At 52.8% G+C, this 27,910-nt stretch overlaps 1 protein-coding gene across 1 annotated transcript in view; it reads right to left on the bottom strand.

Moving 5' to 3' along the window:
* NUP210 (nucleoporin 210) overlaps positions 1–26,086 on the bottom strand; it is a 103,098-nt gene extending 77,012 nt beyond the window's left edge. The window contains exons 1-4 of the mRNA XM_026501447.4: positions 25,886–26,086; positions 7,142–7,278; positions 5,475–5,606; positions 1,543–1,639 (exon numbers count right to left, since the gene is read on the bottom strand). Coding sequence (XP_026357232.3) covers positions 1,543–1,639; positions 5,475–5,606; positions 7,142–7,278; positions 25,886–26,058 — 539 coding nt within the window. The 5' untranslated portion in view covers positions 26,059–26,086. The remainder of the gene's footprint in view (positions 1–1,542; positions 1,640–5,474; positions 5,607–7,141; positions 7,279–25,885) is intronic.
* Positions 26,087–27,910: the final 1,824 nt, after the last annotated feature.

Raw genomic sequence — 27,910 nt, 5'->3', positions numbered from 1 at the left:
AGGGACACCACATTTTGTACTCTATTTGCAACTTTTCTGTAAGCTGAAAACAGCTGCAAAAATTTTTAAAGGGGCACTTGGGTGGCCCACTCAGTTGAGCGTCCGACTCCGGCTCAGGTCATGATCCCAGGGTCCTGGGATGAGTCCCGCATCGGGCTCCCTGCTCAGCGGGGAGCCTGCCTCTCCCTCTCCCTCTGCTGCCGCTCCCCCTGCTTGTGCTCGCTCTCTGTCAAATACATAAATAAAATCTTCGAAAAAATTTGTTTTTTAAATTAAGTCTTCCTCTGGAGCTAGAGAGCATAAAGCTAAGTGAAATAAATCAGTCAGCGGAAGACAAACACCACATGATGTTACTCATAAGTGGAATTTAAGAAACAAAATAAACAAGGAAAGGAAAAAGAAAAGAGAAAGAGAGACAACCCAAGAAAGAGACTCTTAACTATAGAGAACTTGTGGTTACCAGAGGGGAGGTAAGTGGAGGGATGGGTGAAATAGGTGGTGGGGATTAAGGAGGGCACCTGTCGTGAGGAGCACTGGGGGATGTATGGAAGTGCTGAATCATTATATTGTACACCTGAAACAAACATAACATTGTGTGTTAATTATACTGAAATTAAAATAAAATTTTATAAAGATTATAAGGGAATATTAAAGAAAATTAGACCCTCTTCCCTTAAAAGAGACTTTAAAATTTTATTTAATAAGGCCTGAGGCAATGCAGGATAGCAGGGGATATGAGCCCAGTCCTTGCGTCTGCACCAGCACTGGCCAACGGGACCTCCTGCTTCACATTTGCTCGGTGCAATGTGTAGTAACCACTAGTCACAGAGCTAACAAGCACGTGAAACAGAGCCAGTACATCCAAGCAACTGGAGTTTTCGTTTTCTCCCATTTAAATTTAAATAGCCAGGGTTGGGTTGGGTTAGTGGCCACCATATTGGATAGTGAAGAGTTATATAGATCTGAGTTCAAATTCTAGCTCCTCCACTTACCAACCTGACAAGTGGCTTAAACCTTTGTTTCTATGTCTGAAAAATGGCAAAAATGGTGGTACAGAGCCCATATGGCTATTGGGAGGATTGAGGGAGTCAAGATGCCTAACAAGCCCATCTCCTAACACAGCCTCTTGCACCCGTGAGGGCTGTCACTGCTGGAATGCCTTCCTAGCCACAACCTGTCTCCCCTTTAACTCACCCCAGGTTGGAGTGCTGCCCTCTGAGGCCACGTGCAACACTTCCCAGAACCCTGTACCAGCTTCCATTATCTGGAGCAAGGTTTCTCTTCCACAGCTGGGCATGCCAGCCTCCTCGACAACGTCCCACAGAGCGCACCCCAGGGGGCTGCAGAAGCAGCAAGGTTCCCTCACAGCTGTGGGAGCCGAAATGCTCTTCCTTCCTCAGTCACGGGGAATGCTGGCCAGCATCCCGGGAACTGCCCTGGGCTCCTTGCTGGTGGTGGTGATGATGATAAAAGCCCCCAGCCTGCATGGAGCCAACCGACAGCCCCCTTCCTGCTTTCCTGCAAAGGTGAGGCGCCTCTTACCGCAGGGCGTTGTGGGAGTCTGAGAACCCGTTGGCCTCCGTGTCCTTCATGATCGTCCAGTCAAAGACCAGCCCAGCCAGGGTGCTGAACGTGTTCCCTGCAAGAGCAGATGGAGGGCAGGGGGAGCAGAAATGCATCAGAGTTCACGCCTGGGGCCAGGAGGGAGGGAAAAAGGTACTCAGCGGCACCCCTCTGCAAAGCAGGTGTTATGCCTCCATTTCAGGAAAGGGAAACTGAGACCTAAAGGATCAGACCATGAGGGGCTCTCCCGGGATGCGAACTCAAACCTGCCTCAGGTAAGCACTTGGATTCTTCCCACGGTACCTCCAGCCTCTGACGGCTCCTAACAGGCTCCGTGCAGCGTGTAACACCACCACCCCTCAGGTCTGTAAGGACTTTACAGTTTAGGTGCGCTCCCAAGACCTGAGTCATTCGTTCCTTCTTACTCTCCCTCTTCAGGGAAAGAAGCTGGGGATGAAGGGCAGCATCTTGTCTCTTCGCCTGGATGCCAAGACTCCCAGGCTGCCAGCGTGAAGGAGTGGGCAGGCCACCCAAGCTGGCCATAGCTCTGCAGTCCGGCTTGCTGTCTGTGAGCCTTCTGACAGGATGTCAGGACAAGTGAGCCCAACCGGGGACCGGACAATGATTTTGGAGACAGGACTCAGAGTGGGTCCTAACACTCTGGTCTAAGTACAAGGTCTGGTTCCGCGTCCCGCGCTACAGTGGGAGATGGAAACCGGTGGCTCTGAGGTCTGATCTCTGAGGAGCTGCGGCTTTCCTTTTACCTAGGCAATGCTGCTTTTACATTTTTTGAGTTATTTCCCATCGTTTCAAATGAAGAAATGCAACATATAAATCCAGCTTCTAAGTTCTCTTGAAAAGTCTACAGAGCCGACCTCCTGGACCCTAGTCCCTCTGGGGACTGGTGGCTGGCTTAGCCTTGCTAGAAGGGACCATGGTCTCGGATTTGCCACACTCCCCACCATGCCCTATTGCTTCCTGCCCCCGGCCCCCTAGTCTTCATCTATATTCCCTGTCTGGCCAGCAACCCAAATAAGAACATCTGGGGTCTAGAAAAGCTCTTTCTACAGTGCAAAGGGCAAGGCATTTAGAGTCAGGCAGGCCCCAGGTCCTGCCCCCACCCTTCCCCCCGTGAGATCTCAGAAGCCAAATGAAGCAGCGCTCAGCAAAAGCTCCAGAAAACTGGGCTGCTGTCTTTGCCATTACTTCTGGGAAAACACAGAGTTACTCTGCAACCCAGCAATTCCACTCCTGGGTATACAAGCTAGAGAAATGAAAAACCACGTCCACACGAAGATTGCACGTGAATATTCACAGCAGCATTATTCACAACAGTCAAAAGGTGGAAGCGACCTCAAAGTCCATCAACAGATGACTGCATAAACAAATGTGCCCCAGCCATACCACGGGGTGGCACTTGGCCATAAAAAGGACGGAAATACTCGGTATGACAGGAATGCACCTTGAAAACACGCCAAGTGAAAGAAAGGCTCAAAGACCATACATTGTATGATTCTATTTATAGAAAATGTCCACAATAGACAAATCTATATACACCAAACGTAGTGGCTGCCAGGCGCTGGAGAGAGGAAAGAACGGGAAGTCACTGCTCAGGGGTACTGGGTTCCTTTTCCATAGTGATGAAAATGTTCTAAAATTAGCTAGTGGTGATAGCTGTACAACTTGGTGAACATATTAAAAACCATCGAACTGTATACTTTAAATGGATGAATTTCAAGGTATACAAATCTTTTTTTTTTTTTTTTTAAGTAACTTAAGACAGGAAATAAAACAGAGTGGTCAAGAGCAGGTGGTCAATAAAGTTTTATTAGAACACAGCCACGATGCATCCTGTAGGACTGCTTTAGAGCGACAGTGGGAGGGCTGAGTAGCTGTAGCAGAGACGGTCTGGCCAGCAGTCTAAAGCATGTACTCCCTGGCCCTTCACAGGAGAAGTCTGCTGAGCCTGGGCCAGGGGAGTGGAGTCAGGGACGAGGCTGGAGCTCAGACTCTGGTTCCGCTACATACTAACTACATGTCATCCCCCTGCACGCACGTGTGTGTGTTCACACTCTGTGCCTCTGTCTCATGATCTGGACGTGAATGAGGTTAGAGCATGCAAGGAGCTCAAAGGAGTGCCTGGCCCCGGTGTGGCGTCCAGCTTGGTCATCTGTTCCCACGGTCAATGAGTCATCCCCGCAGAGCCCTGCAGAGGGGCTCCCATCATCTCACGGCACGAACCCCTTCCCCAGCTCCCTCTGCTGTAAGAGCAAGTGCAAGTCCCATGTGGGACACATAAGACCCTTTATATCCTGCCTGCCCCACCCTGCCGCCCTGCTGTGAGTGTAGTCTTCTCCAGAATCAAATGGGCTTCTGAAGTGGGCAAACACCATGCTCTTCATGGCCTGGTCAAACATGTCCCTAAGAAACCGTCCTGACTTCTGTCCCCCACACCCAACATCCAATCTTCCCCGGGTCGCCTTACATCTGATTTGCTGACAAGCAGCAGCTACTGAGATGCATGTGGGCCCCCCTACAGCCTGAGCCGCTGGGGCAGAAGCCAGCCCTTCCTTCCCAGCACCTGGCAGGACGACCAGCAGGCACAGCTACTCAGATGCCACCTGGCTCACTGAGCCCCGCTCCGCGCTGCCCGGCGCTAAGCCCTGTACACACTTCTCACCAAATCCTTGCAACCCCGCATGAGCACCACAATCTCAATTTCATAGACCAGAAAACAGTCCAGAGAGGTAAGGCAGCTTATCTGGTAAAGGAAGAGACGGGAAGGAGGAACCCGACTAATGCTTTAGAACAGCGATGTTGTCCTCAGGGGACACTTGGCAATGGCTGGAGATACTTTTGCTCAGCAAAACTTGGGGAGTTCTGGGGTGCCTGGGGGGCTCAGTCGGCTGGGCGTCTGTCTTTGGCTCAGGTCATGATCCCCGGGTCCTGGGATCGAGCCCCACATCGGGCTCCCTGCTCAGCGGGGAGCCTGCTTCTCCCTCTGCCTGCTGCTCTGCCTACTTGTGCTCTCTGTCTCTGTCAAATAAATAAACAAAATCTTAAAAAAAACAAACTTGGGGAATTCTACTACCTCTCGTGGGCGAAGGCCAGGGATGTTGCACCCTACAATGCACCAGACAGCCCCTACCACAAATAATCACCCAGCCCCAAGTGTGGGTACTACCTAGGCTGGGAAATTCTAATCTAGAGAATTTTATTTTTAAGCAGAGGGAGCTGCAGTGGTCAGGGAAGATTTCAAAGACAAGGTGAACCAAGGACCGGGCTTAAGTTTTGGGAGATCCCTCGTCGGAAAGACATCTGTTGCCTGAGTTACTTTCTCCGACGGGAATTTAACCTACAAATTTCCCTTTGCTCAGCTTCCCAAGAGGTCAGGCTGCAGCCAAGACAGCCCAAGAAGAGATCTTCTAAGAACCCCAGAACAATCCAGTACTGGACTCCAGTGAGGTAAAGTGAATGATGGTGCTCGGGCCAGCAGAGATGTGAACTGGCACGTGCGCACGTGTGCGCCCCACAGTCTGGACCAGGAAGCCAACCCCAGCCCTCAAAGCCGGGCAAGGAGAACACTCCCACTGTTTCCAGCGTGGTGACCCAGTGAGCCTCTCCCAGCTTCCCACTGCTTCCAAGACACCGGATGTCAGCTTCCCAAAGATGCACGTTACCCAGCACGGTCCTGGGCACAGGCACGGCATCGGCCTCCGGGGACTGCCAAACCTCTCATCTCATGGGCCCTGCCGCAGAGGCCAAGGAGTGCAGCCCTCCGAGGGCCTGGGGGCCCCTCAGACGGGTCCAGCACCAACTCAGCCAACCTGGCTGGAGCCGTCCTCCTTTGGGGAACAGCAGGGCTGGACGTGAGGGGACAGAGAAGCAGACTGCCAGGGGCACAGCCTCACCTTCTGAGTCCAGAGCCTGGATCTTCAGCTCCAGGGGCGAGTCCTCCAGGTAGAGTTCGCGGGTAGTGGAGACAATCTGAATGCCATGGATGAGGTCGACGATGGCATCACAGCGCAGGACCTGGCCTGTGGCTGGAGGGACAGGAATGGAGGGGTCAGCACGCAAGACGGTGCCCCGACCGCCCCCCGACCGCTGGGGTCTCTTGGGTCAGGTGCTCTCGCACTTTGGCAAAGGTGAGAGCAACGAACAAAACCACCACCATGAAATGCAGCAGGGAGAACCACACTGACCCTCAGCGTCCAAGCCGCTGACCGGCACACGGGCCTTCTGAAAGTTAGCACACACCTGTGCGGAGTAAGGGCTCAGAGGCATTTTCACTGCCCCTCTTGCACTCTGGCCACGTAGGCACCAGCATTTAAAGCTGCATGCGAGGGACGCCTGGGTGGCTCAGTCCCTTAAAGCAGTGTGCGAGAAAACTCCTCAGAGAAATTCTGGTTTTGTTTGGGGTGTGGCCATTAAGTTAGAAGACCGGGCAGGATACACTATGAGGAGGTAGCATCCAGAAAGATAATACTGTTCTGAATGCTTGTCCCTACGCTGAAATTAGGGATTGCACCCGCAGTTTGCTGGCTTACACTGGTGTCTTTACATAAGACTATCGGCCGTACTAGAGAATGAAAGGGCTGGGTGAGGAAGCACACAGACGTTTTTATTACCTCCATAAGTAAGATACAGAAATGGCATTACCCAGGGAATTCTCCAGTGTAAAAATAACAGCAGGTGACACAAAAGCATCCTGCCCATTCTCTAGGCACCGTAGAAAAGCTCTCGTGCACCATTCCTGGTACCTTCTTAGAAAGCACTACATCAAAAGCCTTAAAACTACTCATATGTAGGGGCGCCTGGGTGGCTCAGTCGTTAAGCATCTGCCTTCGGCTCAGGGCGTGATCCCAGGGTCCTGGGATCGAGCCCCGTGTCAGGCTCCCTGTTCCCCTGGGAGCCTGCTTCTTCCTCTCCCACTCCCCCTGCTTGTGTTCCCTCTCTCACTGGCTGTCTCTATCTCTGTCAAATAAATAAATAAGATTAAAAAAAAAATAAACTACTCATATGTAAAACTAGGAATCTATCCTTGGTAGAAAATAACTTAAAAGAACCCAAAATTGTTCTCTGTACAAATATATTTATTTTTCTATATAATCTAAATGTCCAACAGAAGGGGACCCTTACAGGACAACCCCCTGTGAGGAATGGTATTCAGCCATTAAAAATAACCCCATAAAAATGAAAACTTCGTATTATGTTACATGGCAGGAAGCATGACAGAAAATGACATTATTGTCTTCTAAGCAGTTTACAACCATGATATGTTAAATTAAACATGGGCAGTAAAAGGTGTTGCAAACCTTTTTTTCATTTTGATTCGATACCCATTGAGGAGTTCCTTGGGTAACAATAATTTAGAAATGAAAGGCAGCCTCCCCGAGGGGGAAAACAGGACACGGTGATGGGGGGAGGGGCCGGGCGGGTCCTGCCTGAGCATCCTCTGACCCAACAGGAGAGAGAGCACTGCCTCGCTCACTGGCGGGCTGGTGGCCGAGGTCTCAGTGGGGTGTCTCCCGTCTCCTGCCCCCACCAGGGATTCCCACAGGGCCCTCAAAGCTCTTACTGATGTCCTCGGCGAAGATGATGCTGGTCAGGCGGGCAGGCTGGGACAGGCGGGCCTGCACCACTGCCTTCTGGGAGCACTGTGCTTTGTCCGCGCCCAGTGGCTCTATACTGGCCACCTCCGGCCGGGTCGATGACCTGTGGCAAGAAGGTCAGAATTTACCCTCTGGGGCTATTTACCCTCTGGAGCTATCCCAAGAGGCATAGCTGGGCCGTGAAGCCAAAGCTGCAGTTCCCCACCTGGGGCTCCGTCCCACCGTCCAACACAGAATAGAGGTGGGCAGTGTCCAGGATCTCCCCAGCTGGGGAGAAATGGGGCCTGCCTGACACCCCTCTCCTAAGAGCATGACCGCCTGAGTGCAGGGGACTTCTGCACGCACGCTTCCACTGTGAAATTAACCAGGACACCAAACACATGGGAGTAACCTCCATGTTCGGTAGATGGTCTGCGGAACTAGAAATAATTCTCTATCAGCGGGAAAACTGCCTCTGGTGTCTGGTGAGGAGGAACCGCAGTGTATCTCTGCTGACCTCTGGGCCGGGCCCGGCACGTGGCAGGCACCCAGCATTAGCCACCTCTAAATAAGTCCCACAAACAGGGAGATCACCGACTGCCAAGGCAACAAGAATCGTAAAGTCCCGGCGTGCCCGGAGCCGACATTAAGGTGAAGATGGGGAGGTAGGCAGCTAACACATAAACAGACCAGTAAAATCTATGCGATGCCTTATGCCTTCCCACAGAGAGAGAGGGCTTGACAGCAACACGATGGAGGGACGGCGTGACCGCGGGAGTGACCCTAGGTCAGCGCCAGCGTTTCTCACCTACGACACAGGCTAACGACAGTTTCGGGGTCGAGGCGGGATGGGAAGGAGTGGGTCTGAGCAGAGCGGATAATCCGCAGGGAGTGCTGAGTGAGCGTGTGCCATTATAGTTCTCTGCAGACAGGGTGCTCCAGGGAGGCCTCTCAGTGCCTACCACACAAAGATTTGGTGTTTCGGGCAAGGTCCCGAGGTGGGAGCAGCCGGGAGCAGCCAGGAGCGCTCCCAGAACAGGAGGGCTAGTGCGACCTGAGGCCTGGGACTCAGGTCAAGGAGATGCACAGGGGCCGAGGTCAAGGAGATGGGAGGCGCTGGCCAGAGCCTGTGCTCCTAACCACCACCCCAAGCTGCTAATGGCTTTCGATGAGAATTTTTCAAAATATGGAGTCTAATCATCAGGGAAATGTAAATCAAAACCACAACGTGAGATTATCACCTCACACCTCACACCTGTTAGAATGGCTATCATCAAAAAGATAAGAGATAACAAATGTTGGCAAGGATGTGGGCAAAAGGGAACCCTCATGCACTGTGGGTGGGAATGCAAATTGGTGCAGTCACTGTGGAACACAGTATGGAGGTTCCTCAAAAAAGAAATCAAAAATAGAACTACCATATGATGCAATTCCACTTCTGGGAATATATCCAAACTAAATGAAATCACTAACTTGAAAAGATATCTGTACTCCCATGTTTATTGCAGCATTATTCACAATAGCCAAGATATGGAAACAACCTAAGTGTCCATCGATGGTCAAATGGATAAAGCAAACGTGGAATACACACACACACACACGCACACACACACACATACACACACACACACACACGCACACACACACACGCACACATACACACACATACACACATACACACACATACACACGCACACACACACATACACACATACACACACACATACACACATACACACACACATGCACACACACGCACACACACGCACACACACACATACACACACATACACACACACATACACACACACACACACACACACAGTGGAATACTACTCAGCCATAAAAAGAGAAGGAAATCCTGTCACTTGCAACAACATGGATGGACCTTCAGGGTGTTATGCTCAGTGAACCAAATCAGAGGAAGACAAACATTGTGTGATCTCACTTACACGTGGACTCAAAAAGCAACCAAACTCATAGAAACAGAACAGGCTGGTGGCTGCCGGAGGTGGGGGATGAAGGAAATCAGCGAAGGGGATCAAAAGACACAAATTTCTGGTTGTAAATTCAATAACTCCTGGTGATGTAAGGTACAGCATGCTTACTATAGTCAGCACTACTGTACTACGTATTTGAACTTTGCTAAGGAAAGAGATCTAAAAAGTTGTCCACACAAGAGAAGAACTGTTACTATGTATAGTGATGGATGGTAACTAGACTTACCATGGTCATTCTGCAACAGATACATGTATCAACCCATTATGCTGCGCACCTTAAACTAATACTATGTTATACGTCAATTATAGCTCAATAACACTGGGGGGGAAAGTCCTTAAAGGAGATGGCAGGAGCTGGGGTCTGGGAGGCACTGGAGGCCACAGGCAAAGAGCTTAGATGCACTCTGAGAGCAAGCACCCAGCAGGGGATCTTAAGCAAGTCCCCCATCTAATCCGCCGCACACTCTACAAGCAGAAACAAGGTGTTGCCCTCGGCGGGGGGGGCTTACCGTGTAACCCAGGACCCAGGGAAGGGGTGTCCCCTGTGCAGAGTGTCCAGCACTCCCTGCTAGGGGCTGCACTCCGCAGTGCCCTGGACACAGCAGGCACTGCCCGTCTTTGCTTCCTTCCCAGCCCCTGGCTGAACCTCCCTGGAACACCATCGATCTGGGGTACTCAGAAAGAAACTTATTTAAAAAAATGCCTGGTGTTAAAAATGGTGTGAAACGCAGCCAAAAGACATCTCCAAGTCTTCCGGCTTGTCACCGAGCGTCTCTCCCGGGGCCAGGTAGGCACGGCAGCACCGCCACACACACCTAAGGACGCCGGCCTGGCACACACATCACAGACCCACGCTGGGCAGCTGGCGGTGCGCCCGGAGATGGAGCGACACCTCCACTGAAAGTACCGGAGCATACAGCTCCCCCGCCGTCACGGAAGGAGCCCCAAGCCCGAGGAAATGCACTGTGGTCTCCCCATAGAGGGATTTCTTCTGAGAGAAGAGCATGTCAGCGACGAAGGAAAGACGATGAAGTGGGGCAGGGACACGCACCCGGGCAAGAAGGTGAGAGGAGGCGCCTGCGGCAGCGAGCCTCACGGCAGGCTGGGGATGCACCCCACTGAGCTGCTAGCAGCTCTGCGACTCTAAGATAGTCTTCTTTTCTCCTTTTGTTTCTTTCTTTCTTTTTTAAAGATTTTATTTATTTGAGAGAGAGAGCATGACAGAGAGCGAGCACGAGCATGGAGGGGAGCAGAGGGAGAAGCAGGCTCCCCGCTGAGCAAGGAGCCCGATGGGGGACTCGATCCCAGGACTCTGGGATCATGACCTGAGCTGAAGGCAAATGCTTAACCGACTAAGCCACCCAGGCGCCCCTCTAAGACAGTTTTCAAAGGCCGTTAAACCACATGCACGCGCGCACACACACACACACGTGTACACACACAGAACGGAGTGTGGAAACAAGAAAATTAGAAAACTCACACAGATCAGAAGAGACTAAGGAAGCAGGACAAGGAAAGACAATGTGGGATCCCAGACAGGATCCAGGAACAGAAGAACTTCCCCGGGAAAACTGAGACGTGCAAACAGTCTAGACCAACATCCCTGGTTGTGGAACCCGTGAACTTTAGGGAAGCTGGGTAAAGGGTATAAGGAGATCTCTGTATTATCTCTGCACCTTTTCTGTAAATCTAAAATTATTCCACAATCTAAAATTAAAAAAAAAAAAAAGGACAAGGGAGGGATGGATAAACGGGCAGAGGATTTTTAGGGCATGAAACTATTCTGTATATTATATGGTGACCAAGTCGTCACACATTGTCCAAGCCCACAGAACGTACGACGCCGAGTATGAGCCATGATGGAAGCTATGGACTTTGGGTGACAATGATGTGTGGATGTAGGTGCACCGACTGCAATGCATGTTGACGGTGGGGACAGTGGCAGGGGACACGGTATGGGAAATCTCTGTAATTTTGGCTCGATTTCTGTGAAGTTGAAACTGCTGTAAAAAATAAAGTCTGCCTCAAAAGACAGTTCAGATTTCCTGCTTCTACGTTTGAGGAAGTGTGGTCTATGTCTTGTTCAATGGCCCCTGGGGGCCAGACCTCAGGGCTCCCGGTCAGGGCTGAAAACACCTCCCCACTCTCTGAATCTCAGTCCCCTCGAGAAGGAAACAGGGACAGCCACCTCTCCTCCCGCTGCCTCACAGCAGCGAGCTCCTCTGAGATGGAGAAGAACGGAGCTAGCCCACGTGAAGCTGGAGAGGCCGGAGATTCTCTACCCCGCATCCCCCAGCCCTTCCCCGGCAGCCTCAGTGCCTGGCTGGAGACGCCGCACCCCTCACTCCAGGCCAGGTTAAGTCCAGAGGCGGGCCTGAAAGCAGCCCTGTCCAAGAGAAGTATGGCAGATCACATTATTTATGTGATTTTAACCACCTTGTGAACAAAAGTAACAGGTGAAATGAATTTAATAGACTATTGTTTAGATCAATTTTGGGGCGCCTGGGTGGCTCCGATGGTTGGGCGGCTGCCTTTGGGTAGGGCCATGATCCTGGAGTCCTGGGATCGAGTCCCATGTCGGGCTCCCTACTCAGTGGGGAGTCTGCTTCTCCCTCTGCCCCTCTCCCCTCTTGTGCTCTCTCTCTCTCTCTCTCAAATAAATAAATAAAAATCTAAAAAAAAAAAAAAGAACAGTTTTAAGTTTGCACAAAATCGAGTGCTAAGTACGGAGAGCTCCCATAATCTCTCCCCACCCCCAACACACACTGCCTTTCCCTGTTGTCAACATGCCTCAAGGGAGGGCACACTTGTGACAACTGGGAACCCACACTGACACATCACTATCGCCCAGAGCCTCCAGTGTATGCGGGGCTTCATTCTCAGGGTCGTACCATCTGCGTATGAGGACGTGTACCCACTGTCCATAACCTCACACCGAGCAGCTTCACCGCCCTAAAAGTCCTGCGCTCCACCAAGCCATCCCTATTTTTTTAAGTTCCTATTAAAAAGCCATATTTTTAAAGTAATAGGGACAACTGGGTGGTTCTGTCGGTTAAGCATCTGCCTTCGGCTCAGGTCGTGATACCAGGGTCCTGGGATCGAGCCCCGCGTTGGGCATCGGGCTCCCTGCTCAGTGGGGAGTCTCCTTCTCCCTCTCCCTCTGCCCCTCCCCACCACTTGTGCGCTCTCTCTATAATAAATAAATTTAAAAAATAAAAATAAAGTAATAGGCAAATTCATCTTAACTATACCTATGATGTAACCCAACATATCCCAGATGCCATCATGCCAACAGACGGCCCGGCTGCCCTGCAGGCTCTCACTGCCACCCGAGCAGAGGACCACCAGCTCTGAGGACCGGTCTGCAGGGGGACAGCCAGGCTGGCAGACGCTACTCTCCGTGCACCACGTGTCCCGGGGCTATCTTCTAAGCCCTGCCAAGGACCGGCCTGGGAGTGGGCGGGCACTGAGTGCTCTTAGCACCTCTTGAGAAAGTTCCCCCTCTTCGCACTTGGGGCTGATACAAGGGCGCTAAGTGCAGCCTCCAGATAAGACAACGCAGCTGCCCGGAAGGAGGCGCCCAGCCCACTCTGGGGCCTGCAGCGTGCAGGCTGTCCCCGTGTCCCAGCCAGAAGACAGCAGGATCCCGCACAGGGGAGGCTGCCTCCAGTCCCTGCACCTGCTTGCCTCGGCTAAGCGGGGGCAATGGGAGCCACACTCCCTCCTCCCGGGGCAGCTGGGCGGGCCAGAAAGCACCTCATCAGAAATGCCAAAGTGCTGAGAAACATGAGCAGGTGTGGCGGACGGCCAGGGTGTGGGCCACATCCCCCGCCCACTCCTGTGGCCCATGAATTCTCTCTGGGCTCCGGGATGCCGCGTCTGAGCCTGGAGGGGCTCAGGCCAGCCCCCTACAGGGCGGTTTACGATGGCCTCGGTGGTGTTTCTGTTACCAGCAGCAGGGCTCTTTTCAGTTACCTGACTCTTTCTGGGACATCCTGAGGCCTGCTGCTCCAGCCGGACTTCTAAGAGGCACAAAAGAGCACAGACTCCAGCAATGATGTGCCCCCCGTCATGGTGAGGTCGGAACGGAATACAGATGAAAAACCACACTCGCAAGTGTTTGTCGGGCAGGTACCCTCAGGACTCAAACTCCAACTAGAAACTGTTGGGGGGGTGGGGGGTGAAAACACTGGGCAGCGGCCGCAGACTAGAAACGAGGACAGAAATTGTTGACAACAGCTAATTCTGAGGGTAGGAGAATAGGTATTCATCAGATTATTCTTTGTTCTCCTCTGTCCTGTGTCAACTTCTAAATACAAACATTTCCCCCCGACAGTGGACATAACCTAGAGAACTATTGCTGTGCCCTCATTGTACAGGGAAGTAAACTGAGGCTCAGAAAGAAGAGGGGACTGGTTATGGGCCATGCCAAGGGCCAGGGCCGGGACATAAGCCATCCAAGGCCAAATTTGGGTGTCTTCTGCTATTGGAGTTCCCTCCCGGCTCCATAGAAGTGCGGTCTGCATCCCACAGCTCTCCAGATGGGCTCAGAACACCCTACTGACACACGCTCCTGGAGAGTCAGGCTGGCTCCTTCCGGGGCTGGGCATGGAAGAACTGGCCACACATATGCAATTCTGGAATGTTTCTGCTTCCAGAATCTGGCAAGACATGAATCGCCTTTTCCAGAGAGGGAGGACGGGTAATTCTTGAGACACAGTTGTTAATCACACCGAGCCAGGCAGACAGAGACAGGGAGTGCTGGAGGAGATAAGAGTGGGGATGACAGGCAGGAGCACCCCAGATCTGGCTAGCGCTAAGACCCGCGGGGGCAGTTTTTTGATTAAAATTGAAAGTATGGGGCACTTGTCTGGCTCAGTTGGAAGAGCATGGGACTCTTGATCTTGGGGTCATGAGTTTGAGTCCCACGTGCGTGTAGAGATTACTTAAATAAATAAAACTTTAAAATATATATATATGGGGGCACCTGGGTGGCTCAGTCGGTCAAGCGTCTGCCTTCAGCTCAGGTCATGATCTCAGGGTTCTCAGATTGAGCTCCTTGTCAGGACCCCTGCTCAGTGGGGAGTCTGCTTCTCCCTCTCCCTCTCCCTGCTCGTTCTCTCTCTCAAATAAACTTTAAAAAAAGTAAAATAAAAATTTAAAAATATATATAAGTGTGCTGGGGCAGGATGATAATTAATCTTATGTGTCAGCTTGACTGGGCCAAGAAGTTACTTGAGCAACATTATTCTGGGTGTTTCCACAACGGTATTTTTGGATGAGATTTAACATTTAAACCAGTGGACTGAGTAAAGCAGATTGTCCTAATGCCAGTGGGCCTCACCCAATCAGTTGAAGGCCCGAATAACCCAAAAGGGCTGACCCTCCGGCAACTAAGAATTTCTCTTGCCTGACCGCCTTTAATTGGGATACTGGCTTATTGCCTTCAGACTCAAACTGAAATATCAGCTTTTCCTGGGTTTGCAGCCTGCCGGCCTTTGGACGGGAGTTATATCATTGGCTTTCCTGGGTTTCTAGCTTGCCAACTCACCCTGCAGATATTGGAACTTGTGACCCTCTGTAATCACATGGGCCAATTCCTTATAATAAATCTCTTTATATATAACAAAATTGTATACCACCGGTCCTGTTTCTTCAGAGAATCCTTACTAATACAGGGAGAGGGTAGAAGATAACAACTGTCCACCATGTGTTAAACCCAGAGCTGAATACTTATAACCATCAGATTACTTATCCTCCAGCAGGCCTATCTGGGAAAATGAAACTAAGGCTCAGAGAGGTGCAGCAATTTCCCCAAAGCCACACAGCTGTAAGTGGCAGGGCCAGGGATCACAGCAAGGTCTGTGCAACAACAGGTCAGATATTTCTCCCACTTCTTGAGTGTGTTCCCCAGGGCAGGACGCACACAACACTGAAGAGGCTACACAGATGAACTATTTTTAATGGACTCAATGTATTTTGATTATTGTTCTTTCATTTTAAAGCATTGGAGGAAAAAAATATATATATGAGTACTCATGTACTCATAGATGTTGATACTGAAGACAATGTCAATATCCAAAAACGTGAGCCATTTTGTAGGAAGTTGTAAATTCCAATACGGGTCGTACATAAAAAAGGCCCGAGCCTGACAGAGGCAGGAAGCGTCCGCAGTTTGACAGCGGGGGGTGGTGGGGTCCAGGGAGAGTGAGGGGCTGAGCCTCGCCACGCCAGCCACACCTTCTCTCTGGTGCTACTGTATCCGCTGCCATTTTCGAGGTTTCCAGAAACACAGGACGGTACGTTGCACAGCAGTATCCACAGCTCCGAACACCAGGAAGTCCCCTCTCTGGTTGGGTCGGTCCCCCCGTGAGGGACGGAGGAAAGGATGAACGGTGCACCGCGTGCCCCAAGAGCTAATATAGCGGCTGCATGCAGCCCGGGCAAGGGCGCGAGGGGATCCTCAGGAAGGAGGTGGGGGGCGGGGGCAGGGCTTGGAGACAGACGAGCACTAACGACGCCTGGGAGGCAGGTCTGCATGCAGGCCTGACAGCTGAGATGCCCACCGTGTAACCTGCCACCCACGGAAGCCAGGTCCCTGCTACCGCAGCCCAATTCATTTGCATACAGCATCGTGTTCCACCCAAGAAACAGGTCCTGGCTCGTGCAGCTTTTCTGCCCAAGAGCCTGCCTCTGCCCCCCCCCTCCCCCTCCCCCCCCCCCCTGGTTTAAATTAGCTGCCACTCCGCAGAAAGGATTCGTGGTGCTCCAGCTTGCACATCTGAAGGTCAGCAGGTCTGCCCCACCCTCCCCCACACCAGCACTCCCCGGGGCCCCCAGGACAGGCTCCCAGGGCTTCCCTGTGGCCCTGGGGCAGTCTGGTAAGCAGCACTTGGTGCCGGAAACAGGCCTCACTCTGTTCTCCCATCTGTGGCAGGCTGCTTGCTGCAAGGTGAAGTCCTAAGATAGCGGGGTATTGCCACTCACCAGCTGTGTGACCTTAAGCAAATGATTTAACCTCTCTGGGCCTCTGTTTCTTCATCTACACAATGGAATAAAAATCATTCCTGCCACAAAGGATTGGGGTGGATTAGATGGGATAGAAACTATAAAGCTCTCATCATGGGCCTTGTACATAGTAAGCTCCCAAGTTCAGGAAACAGAAGGAGGTTCCCAAATGAGGGGTCTTTGGTGCAATTCTGACCACAAGAACCTTGCTTTTTAAAGGAAGTTAGACGGCGGCGCCTGGCTGGTTCAGATGGCGGAGCGTGCGGCTCTTGATCTCGGGGTTGTGAGTTTGAGCCCCATGTGGGTGGAGAAATTACTTAAAAATGAAATCTTAAAAATAAATGAAGGAAGGAAGGATGGAAGGAAGGCAATGCAGGTCCTTCTATATTGTGATCATTGATGCCTCACCCTGTCCATCCCCTTCCCTGAGTGAAGCCTGACCCTGGTCCCTATTGTCAGGGCCCCCATGACAACTTCATCGTGGGTCCCCCACCCCCAACAGCAGATATCCTCAGAACCACAAGCAAAGATTTAGGCCCAAGGCAGGGTTGCTGGCCCAAGGCCACACCACTGGCAAGATCCCAAGCCACTGGACTTGGAGTCTAACCTCTGCTCAGAAGCCCGCTCCCCCCCCCCCCTTACTCTCAGCTCTGACACCTTCAATTCTTTGCTGCTGCTGTTCCTGACATTTCACACGCCGTGTTCCAAGCTCTCCAGCTGCACAGCCTTCATGGCTCACAGTAAATGGCAGCTCTTCCATGGACCCATCCCCGAGCCTCCTCCCCCTCTCCTCTCAGCCCCCACAGCCCCCCTGGTCCTCCTTGGGGTCCCTAATGCATGCATGCACGTATGTGTGCTTTCATTCATCGAATCCATATTTACCGGGTCATATGCCATATTCCAGGTACTGTTCTAAGCCCTGGGGATACACCAAAGTACAAAACATGCATTAATCCCCACCTTCACGGAGCTTACATCTCAGTGGGAAAGAAGAATAAACAAAACGAGTAAATATAGGATCTTACACAATAGGGCTATGGGCAGACAGAAAGCAGGGATAGGAAAGGTCGTGATTTTCAGTAGGGTGGTCAGAGGAAGCCTAGCAGAGGGGGCGACACGAACGCAGCCTCAAACGTCTCTGAAGGAGAGGCAGACGTTGGCTCTTTGAATATCTGGGAGAAGAGCATTCAACACAAAAGGATCAGCAAGCCCAAGTGGCTCAAGGCAATGGCTCAACAATGACCCGCTTCCTTGTCCAACTTCCCTCAGACAGTGTGAGGACAGAGCCCGTGGCTTGTTCATTTCTTGCCCCCACTGCCGCTAGCACAAGACTCTGGTACAAGATCCTGCAGATGCCCTTTATCAGGTTATAGATTCTCTCCTATGCCTAGTTTGCTACAGATTTTTATCATCAATGGACACTGAATGCTCTGCACCTAAAGAGACAATTAGTTATATGGCTTTTCTTTTAATTCTATGGATATGGTGAATTACACTGATTGTTAATGTTAAACCAACCTTGCATTCCTGGGATTTACCCCAGTAGGTCACGATGACTCATCACCATTTTTAATATTTTTCTGGGTTTGATTTGTTATTATTTTGTGAAAGAATTTTGTGCTTTTGGCCTGTGGATTTCTTTTTCTTGTAATGTTTTTGTCTGGTTTGCAATCAGTGGAATGTTGGCCTCATAAAAAATGACCTAGGAAAAAACACTCCTTGTCTCTTTCCTGAGAGTTTATATATATATATACATATAAAAATGTACTACTCCTTCCTTAAATGTTTCATAGGATTTACAGCCATCTGGGCTTGGAATTTTCTTTAGGAGGTTTTTAATTGTAAACTTAATTTCACCAAATGTCCTAAATGGAGCAGGAGGCAAGGATGTCATTCCCATAGGGGACCTGTGTTGGATTTTGGCTGCCCAGCCTCCACTTGCCTCTTTCAGTAACAGCACCCAGCTTTTCCAGAGTGCTCACACTCCTCCAGACACTAGGAGGCAAGGTGGCTGTGGTCCGGCCAATGGGCTCTGTGTTCACCAGACTGGAGAGAGGTTCAGACCCAGCACGTACCCAGGTGAGGCAGCCAGAATGGGCGATGTAGCCTGTGCCCCACTAGACTTGACTCTGGGGGCTGGACGGCTGGACCTGTGTGATCTTGCTACCCCAGGAGAGCACCTGGCCAAAGCTGAGACACGAGGACGGAGAACCGAGGTCCTGCTAATAATTGCATAAACCGCCGCAGGACAGAAGTGGGAAACAAATTCCGCCAGGGCTTCCAGTTCTGGGAGCCAACGCAACAGTCCTTTGTTTTATTTAAACTATTTCGGCTTGAGTTTCCTGTTGCATATAGTCAGAAGAGTCTAGACAAAAGAAATACCCCTGCCTGAATTCTTTCAGGCTTACTGCTTGATGTCATTCTCAGACTATTGGTATTTTTTTAAAGCAAAAAACCCCCTGTATTTATTAGGTGCTTATTCTCTGTCAGGCACAGAGCAAAACACACCCCAAATGTTTCATTTGCTCCAAACATCGTATTAAAACCCCCATTTGAGGGGCGCCTGGGTGGGGGCTCAGTTGGTTGAGCATCTGACTCTTGATCTCAGCTCAGGTCTTGATCTTGGGGTCGTGAGTTCGGGCCCCGTGTTGGGTTCCACGTTGGGTGTGGAGCCTACTGAAAAATAAAACAATACAAAAAAACCATCTGATACCTGAGGAGATCTCCACACGGATATTAAGTCACCAGCCCAAGGTCACAGTCCTAGAAAAACAGCTCAGTCCAGCCTGGTCCTGGACTCCTGGTCTGGACACTGCCCTACTCCCTTGTGCTGAATGCACAACTATTCAAAACAGGGCCGAAGGCCGCTGGCCCCTACCTGGGGCTGCCCATGTGGAGGGCCTGGGCTCCCAGATTCTGGCAGAAGATGGCCTCAACCCTCTCCTGAATCATTACCTCACCTATATCTTTCATACTGCTTTTGCAAAGTGTCATTGGCTTTATTAAACCAACCACTGGCTGAGAAGCGCTGGCACGTTTCCACGTGCACCCCGGAAACAAGCTGGCTCTGGGGTCAACGACCTGGTTTTGAATGTGGCTCTTCCAAACACTGGCTCCTAATCTGTGGCTCCCCATTTGCCCAGTGAGTAGTCATTTGTTTCGTTTTTAGGATTAAGTGGGGGAAATAATACAAAGGGATTAGCAAAAGAAAAAAGAAAAAAAAAAACCAAAACCTGGTTCTGCTATTTTGGTTCCCACTGCCACACACCCCTCTGCAACATTCGAAGCCTGTGGACGCACATCTCGGGCCTGCGGGGCAGCCGGCTGGACGCCTGCTCGTCTGCCCACCCGTCCCCACCTCAGGCCCCTTTCTGCATGCTGTCTTCCCGGACCAGTCACAGCCAGGAAACCCTTGTATCTTTTTCTTATTTTTTTTTTTTTTTTGCTTTTAAGTTGATTCTTCTCTAGGGGCGCCTGGGTGGCACAGTGGTTAAGCGCCTGCCTTCGGCTCACGGCGTGATCCCGGCGTTCTGGGATCGAGCCCCACATCAGGCTCCTCCGCTGTGAGCCTGCTTCTTCCTCTCCCACTTCCCCTGCTTGTGTTCCCTCTCTCGCTGGCTGTCTCTATCTCTGTCGAATAAATAAATTTAAAAATCTTTAAAAAAAAATTGATTTTTCTCTAAAGAAAAAGTACTTTAAAAGGAAACCTAGGGGCGCCTGGGTGGCACAGCGGTTAAGCGTCTGCCTTCGGCTCACGGCGTGATCCCGGCGTTATGGGATCGAGCCCCACGTCAGGCTCCTCCGCTATGAGCCTGCTTCTTCCTCTCCCACTCCCCCTGCTTGTGTTCCCTCTCTCGCTGGCTGTCTCTATCTCTGTCGAATAAATAAATTTAAAAATCTTTTAAAAAAAATTGATTCTTCTCTAAAGAAAAAGTACTTTAAAAGGAAACCTAGGGGCGCCTGGGTGGCACAGCGGTTAAGCGTCTGCCTTCGGCTCACGGCGTGATCCCGGCGTTGCGGGATCGAGCCCCACATCGGGCTCCTCCGCTGTGAGCCTGCGTCTTCCTCTCCCACTCCCCCTGCTTGTGTTCCCTCTCTCGCTGGCTGTCTCTATCTCTGTCAAATAAATAAATTAAAAAATCTTTAAAAAATAAAAAAATAAAAATAAATAAAAGGAAACCTTATATCACTAGTGTAAATGGAAAACCCATATCATTTGCCATACATCTCAGGTAACCATAAAAACAAAACATGAATCAAAACAATGTTTCTAGACTGTGGGGGAAGGGAGGCACCGCTGCCTGCAAAGGTTCTGGGCCCATCTGCCTGCTCTCAGGAGACAGGCAAAGAGCCAAAGGTGTCATGGAAAGCAGAATGGTGGTTTCCAGGGGCCGCGTGGGAGGGGCCGGGGTGGGGGGCTCCTGTCTGATAGGAACAGAGTTTCAGTTGAGGATTACGGACAAGCCCTGGAGGTAGAGGGTGGTGATGGTAGCACAACGATGAGAACATATTTAAAGCCACTGAACTGTGCACCTACACGCGATTAAGACAGTTAATTTTACAATTTGTGTATCTCACCACAATTTTATAAAAAAGCAAAAAAGGTAAATAGCATACTGGCACCAAAAATAAACCTTTATTTTGAGGAACTCTAAAGGACTGACAGTGCATTTTGGAAGGGTAGCTCTTTCCCATTCCCAATGTGACATGAGGGCCGCTCCCACGCCACGTGTTGGGCGCTCTGGGGCCCCACTACCTTGGGGGAGCCATTCCCCACTGCTCAGAACACAGGAACAGGCGCTGGGCAGGGCAACCCAAGGACGTGCGAGGGTCAGGCCAGAAAGCGAGAGTCCAGAAAGGAGAAGCGAGAGATGTACAAAGAGCAGAGGTGGGGGGAGGGGCAGAGGAAAACACAGCCCCCCACCCTGTACCTGCGGGCTCCAGCCCCTCCGAGGCAGAAGCAGGGCCTGCAGGGAGGAAGCCACCCAGAGGGGCTGGCAGGGCAGACCACAAAGGAAGCAGGAAGAAAACAACCCAGCACCAGGTCAACTCGAGTCAACACACACTTCCCCGGCACCTCCCTCCGTGGGTCGTTGAAGGGAATTGAGCAAGGCCCCACCAGCCCTGCAGGAACCGAGCTGCAGGCGGCCCTCGAGACGGATGCAGAGCAGAGAGCAAGGCCCTGAGAACCAATTGGTCCCAGGCTAACATGGCCCAAGTCCTGACCCTGGCAAGCCCCTCCCTGTCTCCTAACCACAGCCCACAGGGGCCCGCATGGCCCGGCCCCTGCCAACCTCTCTAACCTCGCCCTTCCCCTCACCACACATGCCTCATCTGTGCTCTTCCGGCGGCAAGCGTGGCCCCTCCTCAGGGCCTTTGCACCTGCTGCTCCCTCCGGCTCGTACCCGCGCAGGTCCCGGGTCAGCTTCAGAAAGGGCGCCCTGCATTATGTTCTTCACAGACTTACTGCCACGTGAAATGCAGCCATTCCGCTCACCTTAGCTGCTTATCTCACTCCCCCAACCAGCTCCAGGCTCCAGGCAAGCAGCGCGCCCTCTGCTTCCTCACTCCCCCTGACCCAGGACCAGGAACGGGGCGGGATCAGTTCTAAGTCACAAATCTTCATCACCAGGTAAGCGGGTCCCCAGCCCTCATCAGTGAGATACGTGGTGCCGACCAGTGCTTGCCGCCCGCCCCTCGCAGGGCGTTTGGGCAGGATGCTTCTCCACGGTGAGGACGGGTGGGCCTCTGGCCGAATTAAACCCACTTTTTGGGTTAAGCTCACACACTGTGACCCTGTTTCAGTGTTCGTGCTTGATCCTCCAGTTTCCCCTGGGTGCTCCTGCCTCCTCACCTGTCCAGCTGCCAGCATGTGGACAGCCTCGGGCCTGTAGGCTGAGACCGGGAGCTCAGCAGAAGGCGGCCGGGCTGGACGACTCTCCAGCGTGGCTCAGTGTGTGGAGGGGTTTTCGGAAGAGCCAGAGGAAACCCTTCCCCTCACCCTTTCTTTCCCACTTTCCCCCAGGCTCTAACGGGACTGGCTGCTCCCTTACACTGGGGGCGGGCCCAGAGGCCCCGGGAAGGGGCCGCTGACCTTGGCCCTCACGCGGCTACAGGTCAGCAAGGACAGAGGGGCTGTTGGCTCCTTCATGCCCACGGATTCCCAAGGGTGGCCTGCGGTGCGCGGGACACAACATACGCCAAGAACAAGTTCCACTGCGTGGGGACCCAGACAGCCAGAAGGGCTCCCATTTGCCTCCCCAAGAATCCTCATACCCGTGGCTGAGAAGTGCACCCTGGTTCAGGACCTAGCCTGGCAAACACGCCAGGCAGCTCCACGGTGCCCCGGGGAGACTTTCCAGAACAGGAAAGGGGGAGAATTCTGGGCACAGCAGTTTAGTGGGGGCTATAGGGTGCCCTTTACGAGGCCGATCATCTCCCCTCAGCCGGGGGCAGCACAGCAGCTCATGGTGTACGCTTAGGGCCTTCTCTGGTCAGCCACCCCTGGCCAAGAGCCCTGCCTCACCTGGAGACCCGGGAGGATGCACAACGCCGCCTTCCCCCAGCAGCAGCCAAACGGCTTTGTGTTGGAGGATTTTGCCCCACTGCAGGCTCACGGCAGTGTTCGCAGCACAGTTAGGACAGGCCAGGCTATGACCCTATGGTGTTCAGTATGTTTGGTGTATTAAAGGCACTTTGGACCTCATGATACTTTCAACTTAGGATGGGCTTATCGGGGCCTAACGCCATCACAGGTCGAGGAAGATCTGTGGTGATAGTGTGGGAGCTCGCAGGGACGCCCCCATTCCCACCCCAGTCAGGGACTTGCGGCCTCGGTGTTATTTGCTGGATGCTGATTGAATCCTTTGATCCTGTTTGATAATAAAGTGCTGAGTGTATCACGTAACTTACTGGATACTGTGCTGAAAGTGATAAACAGAAAGTCGTATGAGTACCGGATGGTTGTGAGGGGATCAGTGGCTGATCCTGTCATCACGTGGTTGGCCTGGAGCTGCCACTGCCCAGCATCACGGGAGAGTGTCGTACTGCATGTCGCTAGTCTGGGGAAAGATCCAAATTCAAAGTTCCAAGTACAGTTGCTACAGAATGCCTATCGCTTTTGCACCATTGTAAAGTTGAAAAAGTCAGTGGAACCATCGTTAGTCGGGGGCCACCTGTATTTATGTGACATCACACAGAGCCCCTCCTTCTCTGAGGCTCAGAGGACAATGTGGGCAGGTTACACTACATGATCTCTATGGCTCGTAGGGCCCGAAAACTGTCCAATTATTGGATGCCATAAAATCAAGAAACAGGGAAAGTGAACCTCGAGCCACTGGGTGAGGCACGTGGTGATTTCAGTCAACTCGGAGCCTGGCCCCAAGTTCAAAGGATCGAGCAAAAATTCCCCCACCGTCCAGGAGAGTTTCAGTTATTTTTTGTTCTTCAGCTCAGACTTAACAATGAACTTCTTGGATGAAGGGGATATTTTCCTCCCAGGTTTAGGTAATTGTGGTTATACAGCCTGTCTGCATGCCAACTCTAAAAATCTCCAGAGGAGATTCTTCAAAAACTAAAGCAACAGAGGACTCAAGTAGGAGCAGCACTACTAAAAATAAGTATTTTCAGTGCTTGATTGATGGGAGATTTTCCTGTGAAGTTAAGGGGAAAATCACAACCACAAAACACCTCTGAGGAGACACTTAGGCTAAGCAGTCACACATTTGCAATAAAAATTATGCATCTGATGCAAAACAAGTTATAAGGTACTTAGCACTTCTCTGATGCATAAGAGATTAGGAATTTTTTTCCCCCCTTCCTCCTAAGAAACTATACAAGTAAATTAAAAACCACCAGCCTCCCTCAGAAAAGAAAATGTACTTGGGGGAAAAAAAGGTTACTTCAGGGGAAATAAAAAAAAGGACAGCTATAGAATCTCAAAGGAAGTAGCATACAAATACATCCGAAGGGGTTCATTTGAAGCCGGCTGTTTTTAATAACCGGCTTCCTCCTTCTTGCCCATATATCAAGGACAGACAACTTCCACCAGAGAACGATCACGTATCTCCTGAACGTGTGGGCTAACAGCTCATCTTCCGATACAAGACAAGGCCCTAGTCGGAGACACAGGAGACCTTAAGCCGAAGCTCTGCCTTGACACCAAACCAGGAACAAGACCCTCCAGGTGCATAATGCACTAAACCCAAAATACAATTGGCTGACGTAGCATGGCCTTATTTCAGGAGGCTGACTTTCCAAAAATAAATAGCGGCAAGTAGTACTACCGAGGAAGAATGCTCCTCTGAACTCTGGGGACCATCCTTGCATCTATGCAGACTGATAGGCAAACAGACTTAAAACATACACACACATCTGGTTCTCGGTAACAGCGATCACGCCTTGGTAAGCGTCAGCGCTGACCCAGGCATCAAACAGGTCAAGAAAGGGAGAGGCAGAAGTGTCTCATGGATGCCAGCGGCCAGAGAGCCTCCTTGCATCTCAAGCAAGGTGGGGCTGTGAGGTGTGGGTGGGGCCTCAGTCACACCCAGGGCTGTCTCCAAACCACCAGAGTAGAAGCTGCATTCTTCTCAGTCTGCTGGACAGAAGGCCTGGACCACATTACCCCGCCCGGCCAGGGGCCTAGCCAGGTCTCTCTGTCTAGGAGGAAAATGGGAACAGAGGGCTCTAATTTCATTAGTTTCTGAGGTTTCCAAGATCCCATCCCCCACAATGAATGCAGAATTCCTGAGTTCCCCCAGGAAGCCAGGGGGGGAATTGTCGAAAAAAGCCTGAGTTTTGAGCATAAAGCCTAACCCCACCCTGGACAACCTGGAGTGAATCACCAATCATTCCTTGCATTTCATTTTTCATCTGTAAAATGGGTCCCTAGGGTTTCCTCCCCAAGACCTTTAATCAAGGTTTATGTTCCTCCCAGAGAGGTTGAACGGGTACTATTCTTCCCACACATGCCTTTCAGGCTTCTCCACAAACCCAATTCCCACACCAGTCCGGCGCCGGGGATGACTCCCCCATCACTAGACAAAATCAAGAAACCTGCGTCTCCAGACCAGGGCTTTGCAGGGCCTTGACCACCAGCTACCCGGAGTCCTGGAGAAGGTGAAGTTAAGACCACGTGGACCCCCATCCCCGACCCGGGCCCAGGAGCTCCAGTGCATTCCTCTCCCTACAGGGGAAGTCCTGAAGACCCCTTTCCCTGGTAGGGCCTTCCCGGGGGCCCTCCGCAGCATCGGACGCCCTTGCTCAAGTCAGGCCGACTCTCGGGCCCCTCCTGGCGCACAAACCGCAAACAGACAGCTAGCTGCGGGCCAGGCCCGGCTCCCTTCCAGCCGGAGCGGCGCGGAGGCCCAGGCGGCGCCATGCGCAGTGGCGGCAACCCGCGCGCACGCCGCCCAGTCCGGCGCGGCCAGTCGCTTGGGCCGGCCTTGGCCGCCTGGCCGCCGCCCGGGTGCCCGGGGAGCGCGCGCCGGCGCACCTGCTGCGCGCGGGCCTGCTGGGGGCGCGCCCGGCCACCCCGCCTGCCCCCCGCCCCACCCGGCGCCCGCCCCGGCCCGGCAGCCGCGCGTGCCCGCAGGCCCCGCCGGACCAGCCCCGCTAGCCGCGGTCGCGCTCTCCCCGCGCCGGCGCACCTGCAGCGCGCTCCCGCCTTCCGGCCTCCCCGGCCCCAGGGCCCTCCCTCCCCCGGCCGTGGGCCGCGCGCCTCACCAGCGGTAGCAGCCCTCCGAGGCCTCCAGCGTGAAGTTCACGCGCGTGGCCCGCGTGAAGGGCAGCAGCACTTTGGGGATGTTGAGCTTGGCCGCCGCGGCGGTGGGGCCCAGCGCCAGCAGCACCGAGAGCGCGAGCAGCAGCAGCGGCAGCCCCCGGCCCCGCGCCGCCATGCTCGCCGCGCTTCACCTCCGGCGACCCGGCTCCTGGCCGCCCGCGCGCTCCCCCTCGCGCCCTCCTTCCCCGCCCGCGCGCGCCGGGCCAGCAGGTGATAAGCGCGGGAGGGAGGAGGCGGAGCGAGGGCCGCGGCCTAGGGCCACTTCCTGGGCCCCGGCAGGGCCCGAGCGCGGGAACGGAGGGGGCCGAGCCCGCGGCGACCCCACCCCCGGCCCGGGCCCGCGCGCCCTCGACCACGCGGGGCGGAGGGAGGGTCTGGAGCGCGCGCGCCCTGAGCCAAGCTGTGCGGGCGGGGTAACGAGATGGGGCACGCGCCCCGGGACACGTGGGGGATGGGGCCCGCGCCGGAGCCACGGTCAGGCGGGGAATGAAGGGCTAGGGCACACGTCCACGTGGGGTCAGCCTGAACGCGGGCGCCTGCCGGCCACCCCTCGACCTCGCGGGAATCACTGCGCAGTTTTGTGGTCTACACGCTCATACCCCGTGGTTTCCAACTCTCTGGCTGTTACTGGGCGCCAGTGTGGAGCCTTCCGGCCATTCGTGCAGTCATTCATTCGGCTCTGCTCAGCGCCCCTGGCGATCGAGCGGGACCTGGGCGAGACTGACCGTCAACACGCAAAGGGACAGGCACCCCGGAAATCTGGGATGCGGAGTGCCGAGGTGCACTTCGTCCCGGTCGTACTTTCCAGAAGAGGGACCCGGGTTCCCTAAGCGGCAGCGACCTCCTGAAGCACTGAGGGCCAGCTGGGAGCTTCCTCCCACTTTAATCTCCACACAGCCTTGCCAGAGAGACATTATGATCCCCATTTCTTCAGGAGGAAACGGATTGAGTGGCCCAAAGATCACCCAAGAAGGGCAGCGCTAGGGCTCTCAGATCCCAAAGCCCTTGTTTTCTGCGCTACACCTACTGTCTTCTGTAAGTCCTAGGGAGGTTACCCAAAGGGTGGATTTAGACCACCAACCCTGCCAGAGCACACTCTGCCCCTCTCCCCTCAGTTCGGCATCTCTGAATTCATCTGCATGCAGAAAACTTAGCTCTTAAATTCAGTCTACATGGTGTGCTCTGTGGTTTGTAGATGTCTTTGTCATGACCTGCATGAGCGGTGGGTTCAAGGACACAGCGTACACCAGTGCCTCTAAAATGTTCATCTATTGCGGGGGTGGGGGCAGTCTAGTGGGAAGTCGGGAAGGGAGTGGGACGAGGGTGCACCAGCCCAGCTCTTGTAAAAGGTTCAGGAAGGGTACGCTGAATTGTAACCTGAAAGGCACACATTAATGCCACTGCTGGGACAAAAGGAGACGCTGCGTTTCGGTCAGGCTGGGAAGGCTTCTTGGAGGAGGTGGCCCCTGGGCTGGGCGCGGACACCTACCTGGACTTCAGAGAGGCAAGCATGTGTCTGTGCTTGCCCCCCGGGATCATCGGGCTTTTGGATGATGATGAGGTATGTTCTGGGGTCAAAGCCTTAAGACCGCAGACCAGGGAATGTGTGCATTAGGGCAAACTAGATCCCAGAGCTAGGGGTTTTCCCTGTGCAGAACCAGGTGCTCTGGGAGGGGAAATTCCAATGCGTTCTCTTCTCTGAAGAAACGGAAGAGGCGGTATGGGAAAAGCAGCACCAGAGCGGGTATCTGTGAAGAAATTTTAGTGTTCTTGTTTTCACATTTTATTCATTTTTGAGTAGGTAATACAGTCAGATGGTTAAAATTAAAAAGGCCCCAAAGTGCCCCTCACTGTCACATAACCGGATACCCTTCCCCATAGGCCACCCGTGTTTTCTGCTTGAGCAGAGAAATTGTAGACGTGTGTATATATATATATAAAACTCATCGTGTTCCAATTCTGCCCGC

Source organism: Ursus arctos, unplaced genomic scaffold (assembly GCF_023065955.2).
Source record: "Ursus arctos isolate Adak ecotype North America unplaced genomic scaffold, UrsArc2.0 scaffold_14, whole genome shotgun sequence".
In the NCBI taxonomy this organism is placed as follows: domain Eukaryota; kingdom Metazoa; phylum Chordata; class Mammalia; order Carnivora; family Ursidae; genus Ursus; species Ursus arctos.
Note: the sequence above shows the minus strand (reverse complement) of the source record. Positions and strands in the feature narration are given on the sequence as shown.